Below are 22116 nucleotides of genomic sequence, written 5' to 3' on the forward strand. Positions count from 1 at the left end.
ATGTGATAATTATATTGTTTATATGTGAAATATTTGTGGTATGATTGGAGTCCATCATTCAAGCAGAAACACTGAAAAGCAAATTTTAAAAACATTGATAAATCTCTTGCTTTTTTCAGCCATTAAAAAGTTTTTCTATGGGCTCAATGTTTACTTTTTTTGGAAGTTGTTTCATTCAATCGTGAACAGAACTAATATTATTCACATTCACATGAAAGTCTTTCAAATTTTTAATAGCGATTGCTGATTAGTTGTTTGATGCTCAAATCCAATCACAACTCAAAATAATTTATAGACTTGGTTACATAGTGTGCTGTGGTCTAAAACAATATATAATTATAGGGGCAATAAATTCAATATAGGATTTGAGCGACAAGCTGTCACTAGCACACTACAATGTTTTAACTTACTATCTTAACACGTGGCTTACTAATGCCCTATCAAAGTGGTCATTGTTCAATATGAAGAACCTACTTCTGGTGTGCTTGTAAATTAACAAATGCCAACAATAATTTGTTTGCTTTCAAAGTGCTTTCTACATTCATTTCAATCGTTATTCGTCTATTTTTTTGTTGAAGATTTTTCCTCAACTCTCTTGTTTTACATAGGGACATTACACCACTTCTAGCTATGTAGAAAGATATATGTAAGATAATGTATGGAAAAAATGAACTACTTGTTGCAATGCACATTACCTAATAACATTGTATAATGGAAATCAATTATGCAAGTAAAGATTGATCGTATGTATATTGTATACTGTTGTCATATGAAATTAAGACGACAATCAGTATAAGTTGTAGAATTGATTAGGAAATAGTTTTACATGGTGTTTATCGTCCTGAACATGCATGAAATATTTGCCACTGGATGTTAAGCAACCAACAATCAATCATTACATGGTGTTTATTTTAATATGCTGTGAATTCATTAGTATTCGTTGGATACCAATTTTCGTGGCTTTTGTTGTTAAAGGTGAACAATGAAATTAAAAGTTCAACGAATAACAAATTTGCTATAAGCTTGTATGCAGACTTTAAAAATTCACGAATATGCATCTTCTCGGTAATCCGCGCAAATAAATGAATCCACAGTATATAAAGATTTGGACTGACGTCTGATAATGTTGGATTTGTAAATATAAGTTAACAAATGTTCTGTCATCCCCTCAACAGGATATGAATCCATGCTGCTTTTTGTGTCTGAATTTATCTATCACCCAAACATTTATACTAGCCACACTTATTATCAAGAAATTTGCAAATAATAATTCATAACACATGATGCTCTGGAAGTATATTGCAAAGCATACCCTCTAGTCTATAATTACTAGTATTTAAATTGTGTTAGGTAGTCTTAGATTGTGTGCTGATTTTAAATGCATGCTGGTCCCCTTCCGTCTTACATCAAGTAATATTTGCCACAGGAGGTTTAGCAAACAACAATCAGTCAATCTAACACTGACATGTTTGCCACTGGATGTTAAGCAACCAACAATCAATCTTACTGTAATATATGCCACTGGACGTTAAACCTTCAGTCAATAAAACACTTTTAGTTCTTATTGGACATTAAGCAACCAACAATCAGTCAATCTTACAGTATAATACTGACCATTTGACGTGAAGCAAACAACAATTGATCATACTAACAGTAATATATGACACTAGACAATAAGCAAACAAGTTATTTATTATAACAAACAAAAATCAGTCAATCTAGCACAAGGTAATATTGACCACTCGACATTAAGCAACCATCAATCAGTCAATCTAGCAGACTAACATTGACCACTGGATGTTAAGCAAACTAAAATCAGTCAATCTAGCACAAGGTAATATTGGCCACTGGGCGTTAAGCAAACTACAATCAGTCAATCTAGCACAAGGTAATATTGGCCACTGGGCGTTAAGCAAACTACAATCAGTCAATCTAGCACAAGGTAATTTTGGCCACTGGGCGTTAAGCAAACTACAATCAGTCAATCTAGCACAAGGTAATATTGGCCACTGGGTGTTAAGCAAACTATAATCAGTCAATCTAGCACAAGGTAATATTGGCCACTGGGCGTTAAGCAAACTACAATCAGTCAATCTAGCACAAGGTAATATTGGCCACTGGATGTTAAGCAATCTACAATCAGTCAATCTACACAGCTACTTTTGCATAGGTACTATTTCTGTACTAAAAAAATGCAGTACTGGAAATTTACTTTTAATATTTAGTACTATTTCTTTACTTTAAAACTAATGTAATATTTAGATACTTGTATTTTACAGTACTTGATTTGTACTAAATATTTTGGTACAGAAATAATACAATATTCCATGTTTGAAAATCATAACTTTAAGAGATATAGAAATAGAAAAACTTTCAAAATGCTGAAAATGTAACAGTAGTAACCAAAAATCTGTAGTACCTAAATTTCAAGTACAAATAAAGTACTGTAAAATACCTAAATATTACAATAATTTTAGAGTAACAAAATAGTACTGAATATTAAAAGTAGATTTCTAGTACTACAAATATTTAGTACAGAAATAGTAACTATGCAAAAGTAGCTGTGTAGCACAGAGCAATATGTGCCACTTGACATTAAGCAAACAACAATCAGTCATTCTTACACCACTGGATGTAGCAACCAACCATCAGTCAATCATAACATAAATATTTGCCACTACGTTAAGAAACCAACAATCAGTCAATCTAACACAGTAATATTTGCCACTGTACGTTAAGCAACCAACAATCAGTCAATCTTAACAACAATATTTGCCACTGTACGTTAAGCAACCAACAATCAGTCAATCTAACACAGTAATATTTGCCACTGGACGTGAAAAGAACAACAATCAGTCAATCTAACACAGAGAAGAAAAGCATAAAACAAGTCTTGCAACTGCATTCTGCTTCTTTAAGATATAAGCAGACGTTTTTGCAGTAAAATATTTGGAGACTTCATGCACTGAATAAGAATGTATATATAGACTGATGATCTGAAAGACTAGTGATAAGTATTATTTGATGAAGCGTAAAATGATAGGTTGATAACTGATTGATTTATTGAAACCTTGAAGACCGCATAACCAAGAATAGTCAAAACCATAGATTGTTTGAAAGGAGGAAAAAAGGGAAGGAGAGATGCTTTTGCCTACAGATAAACAAACTACTATTATATATATAAAAAAAATACGATCTTGCTCTTTGTGGAGGTAGACTTCGGCGCAATTTGGCCAATATTCTTGAGGAAATATTAATAAATTATAGTATAGTCTTGGACAATTACATGGAGGATGGAGTTAGATCGTGTTGGAAATGTAAATGAAACTTTTTAACTAATTGTTATCACTGAACAAGTCAATAAGTACTTTAGGTGGGAATTAATGCACTATATTCTGTTAATTAATTGTTTAATTCATTAATTACGTGGATTAAAATAATTTTGCTTACATTGAAAAATGGAAAACAATGCCATGCTTGGAACAAATTACAGGTTTAAGTTCAAAGTTCATTATGAGTCTGAACATGTTCATGTCTAGCAATTATAATTTATTCAGCAATATCACAGACTCACTTAGGATACATCAATTTTCGCTATTTTTCCTTATAAAAATATGATGCACTGAAATATGAAAAAGTTCCAAACTCGATGGTCTGTACGTTCAGTCACAACTAATATGTCTGAATGAAGGGGGTCTGAAAATCATTCGTGATTAATCTTTCTAAATGTATTTGTTACAGTTGTAGTTGGTCAATTAATTTGAGACTCTAACTAAAAGAGTGACCCCCCCCCCTGGAGACACAAACTTCAATGTATGTATGTCTCTGTTTCTCCCAAATCCTTATCCTACACTCGGTATAAAGGCCACGGTATAGCAAGTTTATCTATTGTCATATGATGGTATATGTCAATAAGAAAGCAGCCAAACAATATGGTCTAGGATAACTTACAAGAGAGTTCGAGGGAATAATTTTAATATCCTTCAACAGAGAGGCTAATTTTAATCTAAACATTTGTTTATGTAATTTAATTTAAAAAAACGATGCCAGTTTACAAAACATTATGAAGTTAAACATATGAAGAATAGTTGAAAATAAGTAACTATACTATGATCCTCTTTTTTGTATCATAATTATATAGTGATTGATTGATTGATTGATTGTTGGTTGCTTAATGTCCAGTGGCAAACATTTCATGTATGTTCAGGACGGGAACAAGTTAACAATAAATACAATATAGGTAGATCTTTTAATAATAGAGACCATCCGAGATGATGGTCGGGGAAATTTGGAATGCCTATGGAAAATAAGGGTGTATTGGATAGGGACAGACATTTAGCCTTGCAACAGCCCAAAAGGCCACTTCCGGACCCCTCAAAGTGTTGTTGCAAGGGTTCTTAAAAATCGAGACACTCTCATTACACGATGTATGGGATTTAACGTCCCAATTCTGACTGGACATCAAATAATAATATAGTGTGATAATTAAGGCTTTATCTCAGGACATCTATACGAATATCAGGCAGAGTTGTTAATTGTAAAATAAGTGGATTAAACTTCTGTTTATTGACAAAATGAGAATATATAAAGAATATAATTTCAATGAGGACAAATAACCAATTATATCATGATACATTTTTTTTTAAATGACACTTTTCACTCATGTCATATTATAAATTAAGTATTTATTTGTAATTTTAAAGAAAGCAAATCTAACATCATTAATAAATAATCAATTAATATGCTTAATGGTAAGATGCATCAAAATGCATTTCAGAAATATAAGATCCCCCTTTTTCTTTAGAAAGACGAATGGACACGGTCTTTAATATCAAATTTTCAATATAAGTATATACTAATGGAATTACGTGTTGTGGCATAAATATCAATTAATTATAAATGAAGCGTTTTAAATATTTAAGATGTAAATATTTGGACCACGGAGCCTAACCGTTCTTTGTGTTGACAGGTAAATACAAATTTATTGAAAAGGGACATGCTATAACATGAACACCGTGTTTATTGAATGAACACTAAACCTATTTATTTATTCGTTATTTCAATCTGTTTAAAGGACGCGTATTGTTGACAACGAGACAGCATACGTATTGTTACCTGTTGATTGCATGGCATTGTTTAAAATCCGTTAGATTTCACACCTGAATTCAGTGGCATTTAAATATAGAATTTTATCTGGTGTGTGGATTTATGAATATTTTTGTATGATTGATATTCAATGAAAAGTACCTTAAAATGGTACGCAAATATAATTTGAATTGAATTTAGAACAGTGATATATATTTGGATACTTTATAAACGGATGCACGATGACGGATACAGTACCAGATCAATCGTTTATCATTGTTAAATACGGCGGTAAGTACCACTTAGTACAATATCTTAATTAATTTCTCGTTCAATCGCAAATTGATCTTTTTTTTAATTTAGCAAACAGTAATTTGTCAAACATTAATACATTTGTCTAAAACTGAAAAGGAGAGCAGTGGCGGATCTAGAACTTTTCATAAGTGGTGGTGGGGCTCTGACTGTCTGACCAAAAGGGGGTAGGGGGCACTCCAGTCATGCTTCAGACGTGATTCCCTATATAATCAACCAAATTTTCCCTCAAAAGGGGGCCCCGGTCCCCACAGCCCCCCCCCCCCCCCCCCGGATCCCGACTATAGAGAGAACATTATATAAGTATGTTTAGGTTTTTGTGTTGGATATAGTGTTAAGCCTGAGCCCAATAATGATTAAGATTTTGTGTTGGATATAGTGTTAAGCCTGAGCCCAATAATGATTAAGATTTCTTTCTTCTAAAAGAGGGGCCTAGAGGGGCCAACGCATTAACTGAATTGGATGAGGGCGGAATAAAAAAAAAACTATAAAAAAAAAATACAAAGAATTTGTATTACAAATTTTTGAAAAAACTGAAAAAACAACGTTTCGGCCATAAGAGTCCAATACCATCTTAACTATACGCCCTGGGGAAAACTCTCACGAGAAATAAAGCGAAGGTATTTTATGATATTTGTAATTTACTCTTGAATCGGACACTTTCTGTATCTTGAAGTTTGAATGTAAACATGTCATTTAACCTGGATTTCTAGAAGGTAGGCCAACAAACGTTTAACGAATTCGCTTAAAAAGTACCTACAAACTAAATCGTGTTGTATCATGGTATTTTAAAAGTAAATATTTCTGAGAGGCAAGTACCTGAGTGTGGTAAAAGGCATTTTTTTTAATGCAACCAAACAACACAAAAAACATCATGATGTCAACTTACAGTCTTCAACAATAAAGAAAGGACCCCCAAGTTTGGGGAAGTTTTATCAATTGATTTGGACCCCACTTTTTGGACGATCAATACATTTGAATGTGGACATTTGTTTGGAACCCCCCTTTATCCGGGTTGGGAACCACCCTCCTTTGAAAATGGCTTGATTCATCCCTGACTACTACATATGTTGACCTCTAAATGTCTTTTCTGGTTAATTTGGATCGTTTGGTTGCTGTCTCTTTAATGTATGTACCACATCACTTTTTTACAATTATATATATCTTTTGAAATAGAAAAATAAGACTGCCATTGACACAATTCCCGCCAAATCGTGAGATAAGACGACAAGGATGTAGGCATCGAAAGTTGTTTATATTTCTCTTAGCAAGCTTCAGTTATATATCTAGTCCCATTTAACTATTTTTATACCTATTAATTTTATGTGCTATTTAAAATGCCATTTTATTGATATGATATTACATGTATAATTTTTTCCCAGGCTTTTACATGAACATTAGTGAAATATGTTTAGTTTGGTAACATAGCTACCGATTAGATTGAATAAGCTTATGCTGAATAGTTGATACTCTAACTTTTGAAGTATTGAGTTAATAGCCCAAACACACTTAATAAAACATTTTGTATCTAAATACTTGTACAGGAAAACAAAAACAATTTCGTTCAATAGATATATGATGACCAATGCACGTATTCGATAAAAGACGCATATATCAATTCGGGTTCTTTTCGTAACTGACTTTGCTGAATGCATGACTTTTTCTCACTGTTGGTGGCCTACAATTTTAATTTCTGTGTCATTTTGCTCTTGCGAAGAGTTAAGAATGTAAATTCCCATACACTTTAATTCCTGGTAAATTAAAAAAGAAACAGTACTTACAATGAGAGATAGAAAGAAACACAAAGAAATTAGGGGGATCAGTTTTCAGAAGAGGATTTTAGTCATTTTCAAAAGGGGGTTAAGGGGGTTGTCAACCGTATGTCTCTATTCAAATGCATTGCTCGTCCAAAAGGGATTCCTATTTCTACCACCTCCTTGGATTCGAAACTGGTTTTAGAAGATTTTTCACATCTAATGTTGCTACTGGCACTGTGACATGTGACTGTCGTTGTCTTGCTCTGATTTTCTATTGATTCTTTGAAAACTCGACATGGAAATGAAATCTGCAGCTTTATTATCGACTCTTCAAGTTCTTTGTATTCCAAATGATCCTAGTCGTTATTTTTCTAGTACTGTAATTATCAGACATAAAACATTGATTAATATCAATTATTTATCTACATCGCGTTCACATTGACATTTCAAAGCTATCTTCATCAAATAGTCATTTTTCAACACATGACAGGCACATTGCTAAACATTTCTATATAAAAAAAGAAGATGTGGTATGATTGCAAATGAGACAAGTCTCCATAAGAGACCACAATAACACACAAATTAATATCTATAGGTCACCGTACGGCCTTGAACAGTGAGCAAAGCCCATACCGCAAATTCAGCCATAAGAGACCACGAAATGATAATGTAAAACAATTCAAACGAGAATGTTTAGAAATTAGCACTGTCTGTTTTGTCACATTTTTAATACCGATTAGGATATGACCTTTATGCTTTTTGCTGTTACATTTATTTTTGAATCTTAACATGGACAGACCATAGAACTAAACCAAGAAAGTAAGCCCCTCTTGTTCTGTAATGACGGACATTGATTTTCCTAGCTACTCATTCCATAAATAATTACAATAAACAATTATTGTTCATATATAATCGTCCAGTTTTATCGTAATACGATTCATTTAAAATTGTACTTTCACTAATTTAATTATTTACTTTGACCAGACTTAGTTTATCTTTCATGCGGAGAATTAAATCGATCTTATTTAAATTCAATTAAAGCATTATACATACTTAATGAACCAAAATAGGATTATACACAGAGTTTAATTTCAGTCCAAAACATGTCCCAGTAATACATGCATAAGAAGGCACAGATATTTTTCATAATCTTTTGGCTGATTAGAGAATACTGAAAATAGAATGGAATTAGATTTTTAACATGAACTACCGGTATGCATGGCAAGCGGAATCGCATATATGTATTTTTTTACAGTAAACTTTCCCAGGTTTTCTTGATGCGATTTAAAATTTTAATAATCTTCAACGTGTTCTACAGGTTAAACAAAAACAACACTTTATTTATACTTACTAGTATAGTGCAATTTAACGTTTCTCAAAGTTAATCTTAGTTTTTGGCGATATTATATTTTCAAAACTAAACACACCATATCATGGGAAAAATATCAACAACAGCAACACTGAGAACTAACGAATGGAAAGAATAAAACAAACCCGAAAAGGGTCCAGATTGCCTGTGTTAATGACAGGTTATCAATTTTTGCGCTGTTTTTTTACATGGAAAATATATAAAATGTGTGATAAGTTTGATGTGTATGTATTATATTACACATAAAGAGATAAAATGGATAAAAAAATAACTGCATGTATGGTACAACAGACCATATATTAACCACCAGCACGTGAACACCCGCCTCCTCTTGTGTGCACGTATGTAATCTCGCCTCTTGACTGTCCCTCTGATATCTTTCGCCCCTCTTTTAAAAAAATTGGCTAATGTTGGAATGTCATTTTAATCCAACAATGATGAATGTTAGAAGTTCCCGAAAAGGTGTTGTTATTAGGGAAATTTCTTCAATTATGAGGGGGAGGACAGGGGTAAGGGAGACAGGGAGAAAGGGGGTAGGAGAAAGGAGAAAGGGGGTGGGAGAAATGAGAAAGGGGGTAGGAGAAAGGAGAGGAAGGCTGGGAGAAAGGAGAAAAAATAAAATATCTCTCCTTTTAAAAATTGATCTAATATTTCAAGAAAAAATATCTCAAAAGGAGATGTTTTATTCTAATGGGATAAAGGAGAACGGGGGTAGGAGAAAGGAGAAGAGGGGTGGGAGAAGGGAGAAGGGTACCCCCTGTCCTCCCCCTCAATTATGGTCATGGTGTCCACTATATATAGTATACATATATATCTAATTACAAAACTTATAATGAATGATCCGTGTGTTTTTTCAGATGGTGAGGAAGCTTTATTTAACCCTTGGTGTACTAGTCATACGTTGATGGAATGGATTAGACGAAAGTGTAGATGTGACGACGATAGTAAGTACCCTTTGAGATTTTTGCAAGCTGATTGGTTAATTAACACACACGAGTAGCAGGTGTAACAACCAACCCATGCAGCTTTGGTACAGCATATTTAAAATAAAGTTTAATGGGTTTCAAACGGAGATTGTGCGACTGTAGTTCAGATGAAATTGTTAATACGAATGCGTGGTATTTGGGGTTGGATGAAACTGAACACTGATACTGCAAGGATGGGTTAAATGAAAACACTGATACAATAATGTGCGAGAGTGGGTTAGATCTTATGAAAGCATTGATACACTAATGTACGTGGGTTGGTCAGAAGAAAGCACTGATACAATAAAGTGCGACAGCGGGTCAGACGAAAGCATTGATACAATAGTGCAAGAATGGGTTCTATGAAAGCATTGATACAATAATGTGAGAGCGGGATAGATGAGAGCATTGATACGATAAAGCAAAAGTAGTGGGTTAGATGAAGCACTGATACAATAGTGGGAGAACGGGTTACTAGATGAAAGCTTTGATACAATAGTGGGAGTGTGGGTTAGATGAAAGCACTGATGCACTAGTGCGAGAGTGTGTTAGATGAAAGCACTGATACAATAGTGCGATAATGGGTTAGATGAAAGCGCTGATACAATAGGGGTAGTGTGGGTTAGATGAAAGCACTGATACAATAGTGCGATAATTGGTTAGATGAAAGCACTGGTATCATACAATAGTGCAAAAGTGGGTTAGCTGAGAGCATTGATACAAAAGTTCGAGGGTTGAACACAAGAAAGTTTTAATACGTAGACGTGATATTAAATCAGATGAATGTTCTGATGTAACGGTGAAATATAAAAAAGAAGATGTGGTATGATTGCCAATGAGACAACTATCCACAATAGACCAAAATGACACAGACATTAACAACTATAGGTCACCGTACGGCCTTCAACAATGAGCAAAGCCCATACCGCATAGTCAGCTATAAAAGGACCAGATAAGACAATGTAAAACAATTCAAACGAGAAAACTAACGGCCTTATTTATGTAAAAACTGAATCAGAATGAACAAGAGGAACTATAAGCTTAATTTAAGGTCGATTCATAGTGATGGATTTGTATGTATGACAATGTGATAAGTCAATATATCTGTACGTTTTGTGCATGGTGACTCTGATTAATTGCAATATAAATTAATAATGCTGGTGTTTATTTCTAAAACACACACACCAAAGAAGACTTTGAGTAGATGTAATAACTTTATATTTTAAACATGTAGGCGTGATCATTTTGGTGATAGTACATAATTAGTATAACCCTTTTTATGTTGAAGATCTACGATAAAAATGACTCTCATATCTACCTTTATAAACGTTAAGAAGTGAGACACGAAGAAGTCGATAAGAATTTAACAAAATTGAAAATATTATTTTATCTATGAAATTTATCAAGTTTATAGTACTTGGAAGCACTTAATACGTAAATACTAAAGTTTGACAAGTCATTCAATATCTAAATTGGTTATAATTTAATGTCACTTTGACAGGCAGGTTGATACTTTTCCTATTATAAATTTTTATTTTATTATGCGTATTCAATAATTATTTGATAAAATTTGAATTGGTATTATATTTAGTGTGGTAATTAGACGGTTAATTGCTTCCGGATCAAGCATTTCAGCTGGTCTACGCACGAGATGTTTAGAAAAAGTGTTTGGTGTCACTGGAAGCCATATGATAGAATGTTTTCAATGATAACAGTACATTTCAGAAGATTTTATCGATTTCAAATTTTATTTTAAAATCTGATCTTAGAAACGCCAAGCATCAAATCTTTTTAAATTAAAGATTTCCTTTTTTGTCGTGTGGTGTCAGAAAAATAAATCTAAAGACCCAGAAGTCATCTAATACATTGTCATAAAGAGAAGACCTTAAGGTACTTTATGGAACCCATCTCCGCTAGCCGCAATGGAATTACGACCAAGTCCCTCCTCTTTACAAGGAGACAATGAGAGGAGGGACTTGGTCGTAACTCTTGCCACCACAAACATAGGAGGGGACCGGATAGTAATCCTTGACTAGCGATGATGCATGAAACCTAGTTTAGTTTTAATGGCAATCAACTTGAAGCGATTGAAATTTTGTATAATTTGCAAAAAATAATATATATTTTTTTCAAAATGTGCGACATCATGCAGGCTTGTGGTCCAGCTACTTATATATCATACGTTTGATCGAAAAAAAAGTCTTTTTTGGCTTACAAGAGAGACAACAAAAAAATATCGCTCGACGATAATTTTAAATGCGTCATTTACGACCCTCTCTTTTTTCCCCGAATCTTGATACTGTTATTCGATATAAATGTGTTTTTTTGTTTTCTTTTTTGTTTCATGGTTTAGGCTCTGATTCAGACTGAGGCTTAATTGTCTTAATTCGCTTAAGGTGATATTTTATATCATATTGTCTATAATCATCGTTGGCTCTATTCACAACAGTCCCATATTTAAAAAAAAATTAAATACACTCATTATATGTCTCTCTCTGATATTAAAAAAATAATTCTTCATCTCTCTTTTCAGTAATTATAGACCTCGTTGATTTGGAGGGTCAAGTAAAGAATCTGTCTGGACGCAGCAAAGAATACGCAAATGAGGTTGTGAATGGACGGGAAACTTATATACTTATTCGGGTTGAACGTAAGTAAGGCCGTATGTGTATTAGATGTAATCGTCTCATGTCAGAGGGGCGTCAGTGTACATCTGATTTACATAGTACTAATGAATAATTATTTTATATTTTCTTTTGTTCTTAGAAGAGCAATTAAACACTTATACGTAAATGAAGGTGACATTTCTATGTAAAGAGTATAATGTTTCTATGTAAATGAGGATAACATTTCTATGTAAATAAGTTTGACATTTCTATGTAAATAAGGGTAACATTTCTATGTATATGTGAGGGTATACCATTTCTATGTAAATGAGGATAACATTTCTATGTAAATTAGTTTGACATTTCTATGTAAATAAGGGTAACATTTCTATGTATGTGAGGGTATACCATTTCTATGTAAATGAGGGTAACATTTCTATGTAAATGAGGGTAAAATATCTATGTAAATGAGGGTAAAATATCTATGTAAATAAGGGTAACATTTCTATGTAAATGAGGGTAACATTTCTATGTAAATGAGGGTAACATTTTAATGTAAATGAGGTCATTATCAGTCCAGACCCAGTACTTCGTTACTGACATGCCAAATGATTTATAACAATCAGTCTTTCTAATACGGGGCGCCGAATGGGACTCTTGTGGTTTTGTACTCAAAATTCAATTTTGTACGGACAAAAGTGACTTTTGTTCAACAAAAATGAGTTCAGTTTAACAAAATTTGTATCATACTACAAATTTGAAATTTTGTCATACAAAATTATCTATCAGCGGACAAAAGTCACTTTTGTCATGACAAAATTCATTTTTGTTACACATACTTGACTTTTGTTACCTAATTTGAAAATTGAGCGACAAAAGTCAATTTTGTATTTAAATTAGTTTAGTTTGGTTTCTGTGAACTAATTTGCATACAAAATCGACTTTTGTTACACAAAATTGACTTTTATTACACAAAATTGACTTTTGTTACACAAAATTGACTTTTGTTACACAAAAATTACTTTTGTTACACAAAATTGACTTTTGTTACACAAAATTGACTTTTGTTACACAAAAATGACTTTTGTTACACAAAATTGACTTTTGTCTCAACAAAATTGACAAAATTGACTTTTGTCTCAACAAAATTGACAAAATTGAATTTTGTCTCAACAAAATTGACAAAATTGAATTTTGTCTCAACAAAATTAACAAAATTGAATTTTGTCTCAACAAAATTAACAAAATTGAATTTTGTCTCGACAAAATTGATTTTTGTCTCACGAAAGTCAATTTTGTCTCACGAAAGTCAATTTTGTCTCATAAAAGTCAATTTTGTTGTTACAAAATTGAATTTTGTCACCACAAAAATGAATTTTGTCGTCACTAAATTGACTTTTGTCTCAACAAAATTGACAAAATTGACTTTTGTCTCAACAAAATTAACAAAATTGACTTTTGTCTCAACAAAATTTACAAAATTGACTTTTGTCTCAACAAAATTAACAAAATTGACTTTTGTCTCAACAAAAATGACAAAATTGAATTTTGTCTCAACAAAAATGACAAAATTGAATTTTGTCTCAACAAAAATGACAAAATTGAATTTTGTCTCACAAAAGTCAATTTTGTCTCACAAAAGTCAATTTTGTCTCACAAAAGTTAATTTTGTTTCACAAAAGTCAATTTTGTCTCACAATTGACTTTTGTGATTTAATTTCCATATCAGGTAACAAAAGTCAATTTTGTATGCAAATATGTTTATATTTGCATACCTTTAAGACAAAATTGACTTTTGTCATGACAAATATGAATTTTGTCTACAAAAATGAATTTTGTCATGACAAAAATGAATTTTGTCTACACAAATGAATTTTGTCATCACAAAATTGAAGTTCTCACAAAACAAGTCTGTAGCACATAGTTTTGTAAGACAAAAATGATTTTGTTATGACAGAATTGAATTTTGTACAAAACCACAAGAGTCCCATTCGGCGCCCCGTATCTAAAATTGTCCGTTTTTTATATTTAAAATGTTAAAGAAACTATGGTTTTAAGTCTTTTTGCCCTTCAACTATCGTTTCTTCCAAATATTTGGCTATGAGGTTAATCCAGAAAAGTGCTTTGGAGTCGTGAAATTTACAAGGTTGTTTTCATTTGTTTACAGACAAGACGAAGGTTTTTAAACTCGATAAAAGAACATTTTGTTGGGATACTGTCTTGTCTAAAGATTGATGGACAATAAGAAATTCGCAGCGTCAAATTTTTTTTTTCCTGTAACATTTATAATTTTGACAGACAAACTTGTAAAATTTAATGAATCACAAACATGCATTTTTTGCAAGTGTTATTTGATATCCAGTTGTCAAAAATCACATTAAAAACAATCTATAAGGTTATCAACAGGACAAACATACAGTCATTTATAAATTACTAAAGTGTTAAATATTTGTAGAAAAAAACTTTTTGTTCAACAGTAACAGAATTTATTTTGAAATTTAAGTGGACGGTGTAATGAAAACCCAAATATTTAGTCTACCTCTCAACAAATAACATCTTATGTTTGACTTTCAAGAAATTAAAGATCATAAAAGCCTTTTTGAGATAAAACAAACAGTCTTTTTCCTAGATACTGAAAAGGACTGTTGTTCCAAGTAAAAACTTATTCAAAGTAACTGAATGAATTGTTGTTATATTCATTTCACGATACATTTACAAGATTGATTTATTATACGTTTAAAGATTGAAAATAGTTTTATTGGGAATTGTATGTGAGGAGTACAAAATTTTGACCTTGATTGTTAAGAACCATTTTGTTGTAGAATTTTAAAAATTGAACCATAAAATAAACGATTCTTGATTGGGTTTACAGAATCAATAATAATTTGTAAAACGTAAATAAAGATTAGAGAAATTGGTCCTATGAATTATAGAAATAAATAATGTTTTAAAAAAAAAATCGTTAAAAATATATTGATTACAGAAATAAATGATTATTAAAGAAATCACATGCTTTCTGCAAATACCATTAAAAATTGATTATATAGAAGAATTTTTCAGATAAAGCTTTTTCATTAAAAGAGGAGATGGTCCATAAAATTAAGGAATATTGAAAAAAAACCCCATACAGGTCTTCAGTTATCAGCTATAGTACTTTGTTATATATTCACCAATAAATGGTAATTCAAAATATTTGATAAAATAGAACGATGTGATATGATTGCCAACCACACCAATTGATATATTTAAAGTTAATAGAACTATACGTTAGTGGACAGGCTTCAACAATGAGCAAAACCCATACAGAGCATAGTCCGCCAATTTGCATGACAAGTTAAGTCATTGGGCTGTTTAATTGTCTAAAAAAAACCTGTCTTTCTAACTGTTTAAAGATCTATAGATTTGATCATTTACACCTAATAAATTTTAATTCAAACTATAAAATTGATTTTAAGTCAAGTTTAACATGAGTATTTCTTGCAGATGGCACGTACTACCGTATACAACATATTGAAAATCTTTATATAGTTTTTATTTTTTTTTTAAGATTGGCAGATTTAAGTAATTTTACAGATTTGTGTATATAGTATAGTTGAATAGATTTTAATTGATTACTTCTTTTTTCAGGATGTCATGATGGAAAGTTTTTGTATACTTCACTACTCAATAATCTAGAGGAATATAATTCTGATTTGATGGGTAAATATCAATTTCTATTATGCACTTTAAGGGACGACATTAAAAAAGATCGATGTAGGATACAAAACATAAATCAAATAGTTTGGGGTGGAGGGGGTTAAAATTCTACAAGTTTTGTATATCTAAAATTGATTTTTACATATATCCCTATTGGTAAATCAATTTTTCCCAAATTAAGTTAAGACAGGGGTGGGGGTGTCAGTGAAAAAACTATGTGAATTAAGTTTTTTATCCTACATTGAACTTTTGATGTCGTCCCTAACTATGATAAAGAAAAGAAATCTTGTGTTTGTGTTGACCAACATATCCTATCTACTTGGTAAATGGATTATTGTTAATTTTCCCAGGCGTGATTGTGTTTTTTCAATTACCCAATTTTAATCTTTTAAGTGTATAATGTAACAACCTGTGCTGTAGTATAAACCAGAAGTCCGACTGAGCCCACATCTTATAGTGGTTGATCCAGAACTTTATATAAAAGGGGGGGGGCACTGACTGACCTAAGGTGGGGGTGCTCCAGTCATGCTTCAGTGATTCCCTATGAAATCAACCAAATTATTCCCACGCAAGGGGGGACATGGGACCCCCAGGTCCCTCCCCTTGGGTCTGACCATATATCTTACCTTGATTCCTTAATTTTAGAGTTCAATTGGAATGTTGTAGAATTGCTGTTAGGTATGCCCCTCTGTCAGAAAAAGGTACTTTTTAAAGAACTTTTCATTTGTATGACATTTGCAAGATACTGGTTTGTTTTGGGAGAAATGAAAGCAATACATACCTCTAATAGTAGTTAAGTTGCATTTTACAAGAATAGGTTTGATCCTCTTGAAATAGAGAGGAATTCTCATATTATTTTTTTACACTAGATGACACAAGATTTTTTATTATTTTCAGTAAAACTGAACAGCATGTCTCGTCCACAGACAAGGACAAAGAAGAATAACAAGAAAACTCCAAGCAAATCAAGTAAAAGTAGGAATGAATCACCAATGAAACGACCTGGCAGTGGAGAGAAAAAGAAAAGATAAAAACATATCAATCTATATAAAAACTATGTAAATTTGAATGTGAAATGTTTAATTTGTATGTTATTTTTTTTGTATTTTTTCAGGATGTTTGTCCCTAGCGGCGGAACAGTAGCTCTTTAAATAAAGGTCCTTGTGATATTTTTTTTACAATTTTTCGTCCAAAATAATCCAAAAGGACCATTAGAGTTACGATTCCTCTGCTAGACTATCCCCAACTTTTACTTTGCACTAAATTGAAATACAGGGAGTTTGTATATTTGCAGTACATATTATCTGTGAAAAAAGTAAGTTTTCAGAGGCGGATCAAAAAATTTCTTCTTAGGGAGGCCCACTGACTGCTGTTAGAGGGGGCTGTTCCAGTCAAGCTTCAGTGATTCCCTATATAATCAACAAAATTCTCTGCACAAATTCCTCCCTGGATCCCCCTATGGCATACGTTTCTATATTTCCATTCCATCTCCAGTAGTTTAAGAGAAGACATTATTGTAGACATATATCTGTTACACAAAACAAGAATTCAGGGACTCATATTTGCAGCTACATAACCACACACATTTTCAGGATTTTTTACACATTAACTAGGGAGCTACCCTTTGATTTGTAGGGGGGATTGGGGGGTAGGGTAGGATGAAAAATTGAGTCCTTTCTTTTTTTTAGTTGTAATCTCTGTCCTGCTTTTATATTTTTCACTCTATTCGGTCCATTCTTTTTTATCAGTTTATCCTGACTTTTTTTTACATAAATTGTCATCCTAGCCTTATTTATTTGCGAAGTTTCTTATCCTGTCTTATTTTTTTACTCAAAACTCCTGTCCTACATTTTTTCAAATTTCATACAAATCAAATGGTAGCTTCCATAAGTAAAAACAACCTTATTTATAGTAGTTTTAATAATAGTTTAACAAAAGTTACTGAGGGAAATTTTGAATAATATGAAAATTGATCTATTTATGAATGCCTTTTAAATTGAATATTATTTTTAAGTGTATGATTTCTTATTTAAAAACTTAATCATGCAGAAAGATAATTGCTGAAATATTCAATAGTTTTTCATGTACATCTATTTAAAGGATACTGAGGAAAGTATTGAATGTCAAAATTGTTCTTTTCATAAATACTTATCAGTTGTGAATAATTTTTGAGTGTATGATTTTTAATTTAGAAATTGTTGTCATGCAGAAAGATTAGGTTTCTTCAGACATCAGATATATTTGAAAATCAATTAGATTTCATTTATTTCACTGTACATACAAATTTCCCTATTTTTCATCATTAAAAAATTAACTTAAAAACATAACTTTATAGAAAAGTGGTAAAAAATTTGCCGAAAAGTCTGTACAAGTTTATTGGGAGACAAAATTGTATTTAGGGACAAACAGACAGAAACCCAGTGTCATGCCTAATATATAAACCATGAACCTTTCTAATTAATATTAGGGGTATGAATCTTTGTTTTGCATACTGAAATGATTACGTCAAGATAAAATTTATCTTTGAATTGATCTAAAAGATTTTGTCCTTAACCCATTTGTGAAATTCATTTTTCTAGTGCATAATTTGTTTCTCTCATAAAAATCACCTAGAATTTTGCTAAAGGGAGATAAAAACATCTTAAAATTAGGGTAGATTTTAAACCATGACATTATAAATATGCATATTTTTATTGTTATACCATGTTATTTTAACTGTTAGATATATTTTGTCCAAATATTTTATAATAAAGCTGTTAAATCTAACAGGTCTTCCATTACTTATTTATTATTGACGCATTTTCAAACTAAACAAAATGGTGGAATATTGCATTTTATAATCAATAATGTAACTGTCTTGTTTATATTTGTTGACAAGGGTTTAGTAAATGGGAAAAAGTGAATTTGTGTTGGTTGTCCAAAATGAAATAACTTTTCTCAGATGAAAACACAAACTGTTTCATAATTGCTGCAAAAAAAAACCAACCCAAAAAATACTTAAGAATGATGCATCCAAAAAAATTCCCTCATCAGGAACAATCAACTCAAATAAAAACTGGTAACTTCATATGAGGCTGATGTACAAACTCTCATAGCGCTATAAATATATAAGTCGATCAGAACACATAAAATGATCTATGAATTGGTACAACACATAAGTGGTAATTTTACAAACTGGCAAAGAATAAAATCTCTCCTGAAGATTTTGTAGGGTAATTGTTTGCTGATAAAAATAAATATGCTGTGGTTTCTATACTATTATGTTTTACCTTTTGCAGATGCTAATCAAAATTTCTATAAAAAAAGTGTCATATTAAAATGTCTGATAGCTTTTCAGTATTAAATCATGCATTAGGCTGTTTATTAGCTTTCTTACATTTTTCATGTGGAGCCCTTTTATAGCCAACTATATTATTAATTATTTTCATTTTGGTTGCCTATAAATACTTTAAACATCAATTTTATTTGAACTTGGGTGGATAGTTGTCTCATTGGCAATAATACCACATCTCCTTACTTTTATAAAGAAACAATGTTTAAATGAGAATGTTGTTAAGTATGCCCAGGCCCCCTGTGGAGCCCCTCTGTAAGATAGAGATACTTTTTAGTGAACTTTTTCATTTGCATGACATTTGCAAGATACTGATTTGTTTTGGGAGAAATAAAAGCAATACTTACCGCTAAAAGTAATTAATGTACATTTTACAAGAATATTTTTGATCCTCTTGGAATAGAGAGAGGAATTACCACATCTCCTTACTTTTATAAAGAAACAATGTTTAGAAAATACATAGACTTTTTCACAAACAAATAAGTTACAGTTAAATCATGGTAAAAAAGTGGAAAAATGATTTTTTTTTTGTTAAAGAGAAGTAGACTTGATTTGATGTTCACTCTGGAGGCTGAAGTCCAGGGATGTTTTAATATTCTAATGAGAAATGATTGGCAGGCTCGCAGTTTTGATTAGGAAGCTGTCACTAACATAAGCATATGATTGCACAACAAATTGTCCATATTAAATAAAATTAAAACAATTAGCAAAAGTTAACCAAAAGGAGAGTTCCAGGATACCGTAGTTGTTGTTTAATATGGAAATTAAAAAGTGACAATTGCTAGAAATAAGTTTAAATCAATAAATACTAAAAATATTTATTTTTCAATTTTATTGTCTCAATGCAAAATTTTATTAGTATTAATGTAAAAATGAGTGAATTACCCCAGCATGATAGTTTTAACTATGTAACAAATATGGAATGTTCTTGTTATTGCACAATAACGAATAAATAGGGAGCAAATAGATAAGCACTAATTTGATTAATAATAATTAAGTAAAACATTTTTAACAATAAATAATCAACAAGGCAAATAATAATTTCCAATTATATAACAATATAAAAAATAAATAATAACACTACATAATAAAAGTACCAATATACTGTTAATTCAGAAATTATTAGTCACAAGAAGATGTGGTACGAGTGTCAATGAGACAACTCTTCATCCAAGTCACACTTTTATGAAAAGTTCACAGTTATAGGTCAAAGTACCTTCAACACTAAGTTTTGGCTCACATGGAACAGCTAGCAATAGCATTAATAAATGCACTAAAAATGTGGTGCATACTGAATAACCCGTAAAGCAAGTTATTTTAAAGTGTGCACTACATTATTTTATGTTATTTCCAACAGACAGAAAAAATATTACAGTCCTTCCGCCTTATAATTTAATTCTAAATTCCACTTTAAATTGGAGTAAATCATGAAAAAAAAGTTGACAACGTCACGGTCACATGACAAAATTATGTCTATGAGCTGATAAACAAAACACTGTCAGCCAATCAGAAGACACACCCATAATCAAGTTATTCTTATATGAACACCTTTATAAATATGTAATTACATCACATGTTATGTTTTATTAGAATCTGTAAATTTGATTGCCTGACAACAATGCAGCTGAAATTTCCATACCCAATAGAATCGTAACTGTTCGTAAAACTGACCCTGCTTGGTTAAATAAAGATTTAAGAAAACTCATAAGAAAGAAAAACCGTTTACACTCGAAAGCTAAGCGGTTTAACCGACCCGCCGATTGGAATAAATTTAGACAAAATAGAAATAAAGTGACCACTTCAATAAGACAAGCTCGCGAACAATATCAAAATAATCTTATACAAAAATTGTCAAATAGTAACCTGTCGGCAAGAACTTGGTGGAAAACTTGTAACCAAATTTCTGGTATCAAAGCTACTCACTCGGGTATTCCTCCCCTGATGATAACTTGATATTTAATGATATTGATAAAGCGAATGAATTTAATAACCTTTTTGCCATGCAGACAAACATAGATGATACCGAAGCTGTTATTCCTGACTTAACCGTTCCAGACTATACACTAAGTGATATTACACTTAAAGATAGTGAGGTCGAAGATGTTTAAAAGATTTTAAATCCAAATAAGGCCTCAGGTCCAGACTTGATAAGTCCAATTTTATTAAAAGAGGCTGTATCACAGCGAAAATTCCCACTTTGTAAACTATTTAATTTATCTTTATCTAAAGCTATATTTCCGGCAGATTGGAAAAAAGCAAATGTAACTCCTGTTTTTAAGAGTAATAATTGTAATGAATTAAAAAATTACAGACCAATCTCGTTGTTAAGTATATTATCAAAGTGCATGGAGCGATGTGTCTATAAACATGTACACAACTTTCTAATTGAAAATAGGATAATCACCCCTAATCTGTGAATCGGGTTTTACAAAAGGCGATTCTGCCATAAATCAACTTATTGATATTTCTAACTACTTTGGTAGAGCTTTAGATAACGGAAAAGAGATTAGGGTGGTTTTTTGTGACATCAGCAAAGCTTTTGATCGGGTTTGGCATAAAGGGCTATTATCAAAACTTAAACAATATGGAATTTCTGGAAATTTACTTAATTGGTTTTGTGATTATCTATCTGAGAGGAGTCAACGGGTGGTCTTTAATGGAAGCAATTCAACATGGAGACAGATAAATGCAGGTGTCCCACAGGGCTCAATTTTAGGTCCGCTACTTTTTCTTATCTTTATTAATGATATAGTATCTGATATTAAAGCTACTATCAAATTATTTGCAGACGACACTAGTATTTATTTGACAGTAGACACCCCTGAAAATACTGCTGAAATTTTTAATGGAGATCTGAATAAAATTCATATGTGGTCCTCTAAGTGGCTTGTAAACTTTAACTCACAAAAAAACAGAAACTATGATTATTTCAAGAAAATCAATAAAACCTAGTCATCCGATCTTAAAAATGAATGACACTGATCTTCAAGAAGTT

At 31.7% G+C, this 22116-nt stretch overlaps 1 protein-coding gene across 1 annotated transcript; it reads left to right on the top strand.

Moving 5' to 3' along the window:
• The first annotated feature begins 5006 nt into the window (after positions 1-5006).
• Positions 5007-18556, top strand: LOC139527251 (uncharacterized protein CXorf65 homolog). The gene is made up of 5 exons (XM_071322585.1): positions 5007-5376; positions 9381-9467; positions 12022-12138; positions 15722-15793; positions 16688-18556. The coding sequence occupies exons 1-5, from the start codon at positions 5328-5330 to the stop codon at positions 16819-16821; spliced, it is 459 nt and encodes a 152-aa protein (XP_071178686.1). The 5' UTR covers positions 5007-5327; the 3' UTR covers positions 16822-18556.
• The last annotated feature ends 3560 nt before the right edge of the window (positions 18557-22116 follow it).

This window comes from Mytilus edulis, chromosome 6 (assembly GCF_963676685.1).
Source record: "Mytilus edulis chromosome 6, xbMytEdul2.2, whole genome shotgun sequence".
In the NCBI taxonomy this organism is placed as follows: domain Eukaryota; kingdom Metazoa; phylum Mollusca; class Bivalvia; order Mytilida; family Mytilidae; genus Mytilus; species Mytilus edulis.